The sequence below is a fragment of the Saimiri boliviensis genome, chromosome 2, assembly GCF_048565385.1.
Source record: "Saimiri boliviensis isolate mSaiBol1 chromosome 2, mSaiBol1.pri, whole genome shotgun sequence".
In the NCBI taxonomy this organism is placed as follows: domain Eukaryota; kingdom Metazoa; phylum Chordata; class Mammalia; order Primates; family Cebidae; genus Saimiri; species Saimiri boliviensis.
The window spans coordinates 206,085,539-206,094,741 of record NC_133450.1 but is presented as its reverse complement, the minus strand read 5'-3'; the positions used below and the strand labels follow the sequence as shown (position 1 = coordinate 206,094,741).

General features: G+C 43.9%; 1 protein-coding gene across 4 annotated transcripts; it reads left to right on the top strand.

The window, feature by feature from the left end:
• The first annotated feature begins 37 nt into the window (after positions 1-37).
• CDC26 (cell division cycle 26) lies at positions 38-9,132 on the top strand. Of its 4 annotated transcripts, none has more exons than XM_039474714.2 (4): positions 38-234; positions 2,273-2,382; positions 3,477-3,570; positions 8,708-9,132. In XM_039474714.2, the coding sequence occupies exons 3-4, from the start codon at positions 3,490-3,492 to the stop codon at positions 8,882-8,884; spliced, it is 258 nt and encodes an 85-aa protein (XP_039330648.1). In that variant the 5' UTR covers positions 38-234; positions 2,273-2,382; positions 3,477-3,489; the 3' UTR covers positions 8,885-9,132. The 4 variants fall into 4 exon arrangements, with proteins under 4 accessions (XP_039330648.1, XP_039330646.1, XP_039330647.1 ...); XM_039474712.2 differs by having other exon boundaries at positions 40-234; positions 3,449-3,570; XM_039474713.1 differs by lacking the exon at positions 38-234 and adding an exon at positions 241-387 and having other exon boundaries at positions 3,449-3,570.
• The last annotated feature ends 71 nt before the right edge of the window (positions 9,133-9,203 follow it).

The following is a 9,203-nucleotide window of genomic DNA, read 5'->3' as shown; positions in this document are numbered from 1 at the left end:
CCGAGAGCCGTCGCCGCGCCCGGAGCGGCGCGGAGCATGATGGAAGTCGTAGTAGGAAGCGGTGTGATCATGTTGAGGGACATGCCTCCTAGAACCTCTGAGAAAGCTCGCGCAAGACGAGGTTCTGCTGAGAGAGACTCCAAGTAGTCTGGGAAGTGTAGTCCAGTTGGCTTACCAGTAGTTTCGTTGGGGGAGCGGAGGTTCCGGGAAGGGGCTGAACAGGCTTGAAAAGAGGTAGGTGCGTCGCGTCGCGCGGTTCGGGGCTGAACTCTGGAGCGAGTCGAGGGCTTTCGGGGTCCGCCGTGCCCCCCCGGGCCTACCGGAGCGTTTAAGTCTTCCTGGAGCCGAAGACCATGTTACCATGGAAACCCTCGCCAGGGATCCGAGGTACAGGCCTGGAGCTAGGGGACAAGGGCTGTTTTCCTCCACGGTCCGGAAGTCTTCTTCGGGGTCCCCTCTGAGCCTAATGGCTCCGCGGTGGATTTAGGCTGCGGCGAGAGTTTAGACTAGAAGAGCCCTCTAGTGCCGAAGTCAAATAAAGACCCGGCGGAGGAGCTTCGGCCTGATTTTGTTGATTTATCTTCAGCCGGTAGTTGCATCAGATTGAGAGTAAGATGATGGATAGGAAGGTGTCAGGTAGCTCTCTGTACGTCCCTGTGCCCTGCTGGATGCTGGGGCATTAGAGACAAACAAGGTAAGTTTTTTTTTTTCTTTTGAGACGGAGTCTCGCTGTCGCTCAGTCGCTCAGGCGGGGAGTGCAGTGGCGCGATCTCGACTCACTGCCCCCCACCACCCCGGGTCAAGCGATTCTCCTGCCTCAGCCTCCCGATTAGGTGGGATTACCACCACCTGCCACTGCGCCCGGCTAATTTTTGTATTTTTAGTAGAGACGGAGTTTCACCATCTTGGCCAGAGTGATCTTAAACTCCTGACCTCGTGATCCACCCGCCTCGGCTTCCCAAAGTGCTGGGATTACAGGAGCGAGCCACCGCACCCGGCCGGGATAAGGCTTTTATCCCTCCGTGGGCGGTGGAAGATTCTCAAAATATTGACGTTTCCCTAGCTGGCCAGATCCCCATCCAACCCCCTAGAAAAATTACAGTAATAATAGATGTTATTTATTGAATATTTCTTAAATGCAAAGTTATATTCCAAGAGCTTACTCTTCATTATGTTATTTACCTACAATAGCAGAGTAGGATACAGATGAGGAAACTAAGGTCTAGTGAGAGATGAAACTAATTGTTCAAGATCAGTAGTGTAGTGGGATTAATCCCTACAGCCACACTTTTAACTGTTACTCTATACTGCTTCCTAGTGGAGAGTTTTTCGCAGTTTGCAGAAAAGGTAAAATGTATAGCGGATTTTTTTTTTTTTTTTTTTTTTTTTGAGACAGACTCTGGCTCTGTCACCCAGGCTGGAGTGCAGTGGCATGATCTTGGCTCACTGCAACCTCCGCCTCCCGGGTTCAAGCGATTCTCCTGCCTCAGCCTCCTGAGTAGCTGGGATTACAGGCGCCCGCCACCACACCTGGCTAATTTTTGTATTTTTAGTAGAGACGGGGTTTCACCATGTTAGTCAGGCTGGTCTCAAACTCCTGACCTCCTGATCTGCCCTCCTCGGCCTTCCAAAGTGCTGAGATTACAGGTGTGAGCCACCGTGCCTGGCCCTTACTGTTTTTATAGATACACTCTAGGGGATTTTAGGGAATGCTGTGGAGAGTATACAAGTGATGCCATCAACAAATATTAAACTCAATTGGGGGAATTGTGTTTTCTCAAAAAACAAACAAAACACAAACAGCTTTTGTTAACATTTACTTTGGGATTTCAGGCTGTGGAATGCTCTCTTGAGCCTGTTTTCTTCTTTTTTTTTTTTTTTTTTTTTTGTGTTGGGGGTCTCATGGTGAGATCGTGGCTTATTGTAGCAACCTCAAACTCCTGGGCTCAAGTGGATCCTTCCACTTCAGCCTCCTGAGTAGCTAAGACTACAGGCACACACTACCAGCCCAGCTAATTTTTGTACTTTTTTGTAGAGACAGGGTCTTGCTATGTTTCCAAAGCTGGCCTTGAGCCTCCTTTGTGCACTCCTCTTTCTGCCTGCCCTTCAGAGTCAACTAAGACATCATTTTCTCCGGGAAGGCTTGCCTGACATCCTTGTCCACCCCACACTCAGCCCAGACTGGATTAGGTGCCCGGGTGATGTCAGTGCCTTACCCTCATCAGAGTTTTCATTATGCAATATCACAGCTTTCTCTTTGTCTTCTCCACAGATTATGACTGTACCTTTTAACTTTGTAGCTGGAACACAAGAAGTATTTGTTTAATGAATAACGGACACATTTAGGATCTGTTTAAACGCTGAGAATAATCCTGTGAATTGGTGAGTTGGCGTTTTCATTGAGATTTAGCAAATTGATTCTAGCATTCAGGAGTGATCACAAATCTCTGACAGTCCTCATGTAGATTAAATTCAGCGGTTTGTCTACTTTCCCCTCTATACTAAGTTAAGATGTGGCAGTTTATTCTTTCAGCTAGAATATTTCTTTGAATGTGACTGGAACATGAAATTAAAGTGATGGTTGCCTGGAATTTCTCTCTTACAGGCAGTTTTGCTATTTTAAATTCTTACAGAAAGAGTTTTTTGATTTTCAGAGTTGTGGATCTCCATCATGTATTAAAAATGTAGTAATAACATACCTAAAGACTTAAGAAGTCACTGGGTGCAGTGGCTCTCGGCTGTAATGCCAGCACTTTGGGAGGATGAGGTGGGATGAACACCTGAGCCCAAGAGTTTGAGACTAGCCTGGGCATCAGAGAGAAATCCCATTTCTACAAAAAACTACAAAAATTAGCTAAGTGTGATGGTGTACACCTGAGTTCGAGCTACTCAGGGGGCTGACGCAGTAAGATTGCTTGAATGCAGTAAGTTGAAGCTGCAGTGAGCTAAGGTTATGCCACTGCACACCAGCCTGGGCAAAGAGCAGACCCTATCTCTTTAAAAAAAAAAGGACTGGCCGGGCGTGGTGGCTCAAGCCTGTAATCCCAGCACTTTGGGAGGCCGAGGCGGATGGATCATAAGGTCAAGAGATCGAGACCAACCTGGTCAACATGGTGAAACCCCGTCTCTACTAAAAATACAAAAAATTAGCTGGGCATAGTGGCACGTGCCTATAATCCCAGCTACTCAGGAGGCTGAGGCAGGAGAATTGCCTGAACCCGGGAGGCGGAGGTTGCGGTAAGCCGAGATTGCGCCATTGCACTCCAGCCTGGGTAACAAAAGTGAAACTCCGTCTCAAAAAAAAAAAAAAAAGGACTTTAGGAGTCTATGTGTAAATTCAAATGAATTTTTAATACTTCACTTTAATATACATGCTTGCAAATTGATTTTCTGTTTATACCTGAAACTTTATCACCTTCAGTTTTTCCTCCTCTGCCATTTTTAACAGCTAATAGTTCACTGGGTTTGGCCCTTAGTGCTGACTTCAGTATGCTGAGACGAAAACCAACACGCCTAGAGCTAAAGCTCGATGACATTGATGAGTTTGAGAGCATTCGAAAGGACCTGGAGGTATGAATACAACTTTGTTTTTTTTTTTTTGAGACAAAGTCTTGCTCTGTCACACAGGCTGGAGAGCAGTGGCATGATCTTGGCTCACTGCAACCTCTGCTTCCTCTGTCTCAGCCTCCCGAGTAGCTGGGACTATAGGCGCGTGCCACCATGCCTGGCTAATTTTTGTATTCTTAGTAGAGACGGGGTTTTGCCATGTTGGCCAGGCTGGTCTCTAACTCCTGACCTCGAGTGATCCATCCGCCTCAGCCTCCCAAAGTGCTGGAATTACACACGTGAGCCACTGTGCCCAGCCACAGATTTTTTTTTTTTTTTTTTTTAGAGATGAGTCTCGATTTCTGAAACGGAGTCTTGCTCATCGCCCAGGCTGGAGTGCAGTGGTGTGATCTCAGCTCACTGCAACCTCCGCTTCCTGTGTTCAAGCTATTCTCCTGCCTTAGCCCCCCGAGTAACTGGGATTACAGGCACCTGTCACCACACCTGGCTAATTTTTGTACTTGTAGTAGAGACGGGGTTTCATCATGTTGGCCAGGCTGGTTTCGAACTCCTGACCTCAGGTGATCCGCCTGCCTCAGCCTCCCAAAGTGCTAGGATTATACTCTGGTTTCTCTTCATAACCAATAAATCTTTTGCCTTTTACCAAAGTGCTAGTATTACAGATGTTAACTACCACGCCTAGCCGGATACAACTTTCAAAGCTTTAGGAATATTTAAGACAGTAACTCTTGGGTGGGTACGGTGGCTAACATCTGTAATGCCAGCACTTTCTGGCCAGGAGTTTGAGACCAGCCTAGGCACATAGTGAGACCTTGTCTCTATAAAATATTAAAACAATTTGTTTTAAAGCTGGACAGGGTGGCACATGCCTGTAGTCTTAGCTACTCAAGAGGCTGAGGCAGGAGGATTGCTGAGCCCACGAGTTTGAGGTTATAGTGTGCCATTATTGTACTGTGCTCCAGACTGAGCAACAGAATGAGACTCTGTGTCATACATAAATATGTACATAAATTAATACACATACATACACAATAACTTGAACTTCTGAACATACACATTAACTTCTGAACTTCAGACTCTTAAACCAACAGCTTATTCGAAATCTCTGTTGGGATGCTTTACAGGCATCTCAAACTTGATGTATGTTTCCTGTGGCTGCTGTGACAAGCTACTACAAACTTTCTGTTTTAAGACAACAGAAATTTATTCTTTCCCAGTTTTATAGGCCAGAAATTAGTATTGCCAGGCTGAAATCAAGGTGTTGGGGGGCCACATTCCCTATGGTGGATCTAGGGAAGAATCCATTCCTTGGCTCTTCTAGCTTTTGGTGGCTGCTGGCATTCCTTGACTTGTGACCGCATCATCACTCCAGTCTCTGCCTCCAGAGTCATACTGCCTTCTCTTCTGTCTGTGAAAACTTCCTCTGCCTCCTTCTTATAAGGATATATGTGATTGTGTTTAGGGCCCACCTGGCTCACCCGGGATAATCTTACCCAGCCTCCCCACCCCCCTCCTCCGCAGTCCCAAGATCCTTAATTTAGTTGCACCTGCAAAGGCCCTTTTTCCATATAAGGCAATATTTATAGGTTTCAGAATTAGGACCTGCTAGCTTTGGGAGCCATTTTTCAGCCTGCTATACTTAACATGTTAACAAAAGAAAAGAAGAAAACTCTCGATTTCTCCTTCGAACCAGTCATCCCCTCCATTCTTCCCCATGTTTCCCATCTCGGTATCTATTCAATTCCTCAGGCCAGAAACCTAGCACTCATTCCTGAGCCCTCCCTTTCTCTTACCCTTTACGTTAGATCTGTCTGTAAACCCTTTGATTCTACCTCCAGAATATGTCTAGAATCTACCCATACCTTTTCATCTCCACTGTTACAGTCCTACTGTAAGTAATCGTCTTTCCCTGTATAATTTTAGAAGCATCCTAACTGGTCTTCTACTTCCATTTTTGTCTCTTCAGTGCGTTCTGCATCCGGTGTCAAAGATCTTCAAAAATTTTCAAATCCTGTCATTCCCATTTCAAACTCCTCAGTAGTGTCCTGCATTTAGAATGAAATCTGAATTCCTTACCATGGCCTGCAAGATTTTATATGTTCTAGCGCCTTTCAGGATTCATTTTGTGCCATTCTTTGCCTTGCCCTTTATACCCTAGCCACACTGGCTCTCTTTCGTTTCCTTGGCCATGCCAAACTATTGATCACTTCCATGGACTTTCCACATACTATTTTCCCCTGCCTGGAGTGCTCCCTTTCTTCCAGTCTTCGTTTAAATGTCAGCTCTTCAATTTAAGGGGCCTCTTCTGACCGTATCCAGGTTAGATGTGTCATTCCCATCTCCATGCTGCCTCCATCTCTGTAGGCTCTCACAAAGGACCATATTTTTTTCATAGCATTTATTATAATTTACAATTATTTATTTATTGTAAAATCATTTACATCAGGAAGATTGATTGCAGAAATCATGTCTGTTTACTTCACCATTGAGTTCCTAGCCTCTAGCACGTAGTAAGAGCTTCACACATACTTTTAAGTGTGGCCTTACTACACAGTATTAGATGTCCATTAATAAGACTTAAAATCTTCAGTGGCCTACAGAATAAATTTCAAATTCCCTAGCATGGCATATGATGTCCTTTGTGACCTGGTCCTTGCTTATCTCTCCACTTTACACTGCTGGGTTATCTTTAATCTCGATGCTTATACACAGTGTTCCCTTTGCCAGAAAAGTCCTTCTTTTTTCTTTGCCAGGCTAACTATTACTCCTTCCAGCCCCCAGCTGGGTTAGGTTCAACCTCATCCTCCTGTCCTAACCTCTCTCTTAGACACTATCACTGTCTGTTGTAATTGTCTGTTTGATTTTGTTTTCCCTCCCCGGGCCATAAGCTCCTTGAAGTCAGGGATTAGTATGTTTCTTTCTGCACTTGTTCCCTGCAATACCAGGCCCAAAGGAGGGCTCAATGCAAGTCTGTTTTCATTTGCTGTCCTAGTAGATATGTTTTACCCATGTTAGAGAACAGGACATTTTGCATGCATTCACCAACAGCCTTATTATGTATTGTATATTCTTTTTTTTTTTTTTTTTTTTTTTTTTTTTTTGAGACGGAGTTTCGCTCTTGTTACCCAGGCTGGAGTGCAATGGCGCGATCTCGGCTCACCGCAACCTCCGCCTCCTGGGTTCAGGCAATTCTCCTGCCTCAGCCTCCTGAGTAGCTGGGATTACAGGCACGCGCCACCATGTCCAGCTAATTTTTTGTATTTTTAGTAGAGACGGGGGTTTCACCATGTTGACCAGGATGGTCTCGATCTCTCGACCTCGTGATCCACCCGCCTCGGCCTCCCAAAGTGCTGGGATTACAGGCTTGAGCCACCGCGCCCGGCCAGTATTGTATATTCTTCATATTAAGACTAATAACTTTGATTTCTTTCCTCCTGCTTCATCCCAGGAGACTTTAGTGTTCTAGAAACTCATAATTTTTGCTTTTTAAAAACTCATATTAAGGATAAGCTTTAAAATATGGCTTACACATCCGTTGTAATGAATCTCATAAAATGCTAACATGCTGAACTTTGACTCTACAGAGTCAGCTCACTATTGAGTTGATATTGCCTTTCCACTAAAGACAATTATCTCGTGGGTTTGCCCTGTTTTAGAGTAACTTAGAAAGCAGGGACAGTCATGCCCTAAACTATGATGAAACCAATACAAAACTGGCCTGTTTCATATATTACCAACATGAGTCTGATTATACCACCGTGACTGTAGCTTCTGAAACAGCAGTTGCTCAAAGTGGGAAGCCAGTGATTTCATTCTGCTTGGATAGTCTCAGAATGGTAAGAGTCTTTTGCCTTTTAGAACTTGTTTTCACAAAGGTATTTAGGTAGAACTTTCTAACATCACTTACTAGTAGTGTAGATTAACTAGAGAGTAATCAGGAAGGTCATTTTCCACATAAAAGGCAATACCTTATTTCATTCACTGTAATACTTTGAATGTTGGCATTTATTATATTTTTTATTTTTGTTTTTGAGACAGGGTCTTGCTCTGTTGCCCTGGCTGGAGTACAGTGGCATGATCACAGCTCACTGCAGCCTTGACCTGCCGGGCTGAAGTGATCTTACCACCTCAGGCCCCCTGAATAATTGGGAATACAGGCATGCGCCACTATGTCTGGCTAATTTTTAAATTTTTTGTGGAGACAGATGGAGTCTCACTATGTTGCCTATGCTAGTGTCAAAATCCTGGGCTCAAGTGATTCTCCCACCTTGGCCTCCCCAAAGCACTGGGATTTACAGGCATGAGCCACTGTGCTCAGCCTGATTTTGGCATTTAAATGCCCACAGTTCTGCAGCAAGTGGTAAAGAATGGTGATAATTCCAGTGATTTGAGTAGCTGAGCTATTCTTCTATGAATACGAAGGAACTTTGGATAAAACATCATTTTACTCTCTTAGAGAAAGTTATCATGTGTTATCCTTACAGTCAGGTAGTGGTAGTTACGGGCTAAGTGTCTCTTGAAAATGATCAAACTAAGTCATACTTTGTGGATTTTGCAGTCACATGTGATTTAAGAGCCAAACCTTTTATTTGAAAACAAAATGAAGGCCCAAAACTCAGACCTTTTGATACGTTAGCATAAAACCTTCTCATGTATCTCATGGAATCAGTCAGGCTATAGGTTTTTGGTGGTTATTTCTTTACCACCAACAATCTTTACCACTTTATTTTTCTGTCTATTCTCTAGAATAATACATTTGTTGAATTTGCTTCCCCTTGTCTGTTAACTCTTACATCTTTCCAATTGGAGGTTCCTGTTGTACCACACCCCCAACTCCTCACCTCTTGTCTCTTTGGCAGTGTGGACTTCCTGTGTCGTAGGTTATAGCCCTTATCACCCTATAATTGTCTATTTGCCTGTTTCCCTGTTAGACTGTGACATCCTGGAGGGTAAGGGTTACATCTTGTATCACCGTATCCTCACTGTGCCCCTAACTATTCTGAACCTAGGATTTCAGTTTGTTGTTCTTTACACCTTAACTCTGTCATTTACTCCATGCCTAGTACATGGTAGGTGCTCTAAATATACATTTACTAATTGAAAGAATGTTACCTTAATCCTAAAACTTGTATACTTTCAGACCCGTAAGAAACAGAAGGAAGATGTGGAAGTCATAGGAGGCAATGATGGAGAAGGAGCCATTGGGCTCAGCAGTGATCCCAAGAGCCGGGAACAAATGATCAATGATCGGATTGGTTATAAACCCCAACCCAAGCCCAGTAATCGTTCATCTCAATTTGGAAGTCTTGAATTTTAGAGATGGATTATCTTGCATGCCAGAGCCATGGAATGGAATAAAATGATGGCAGAAGTACAAACCAGATTTAGAGAATTGAGTGCTTGCAGTCAAGCAGAATGTCAGAGAGAAATGCTTCTGCATTAGATTACTGATGCTTAACTTGCACTCTAAGCTGGAATCCAAACTCTGGTTTGTCTCTGGAAACTTTGATTCTATAAAACTGATCTGATTTTTTGCTTTTAAAAATAAATATATTTTTGGAAAAATGTAAGGCATCCTTAATGAAGTATAACAGTGCTGTTAACCTCCAGATTTTAAAAGGTAATTGCTATAAGAT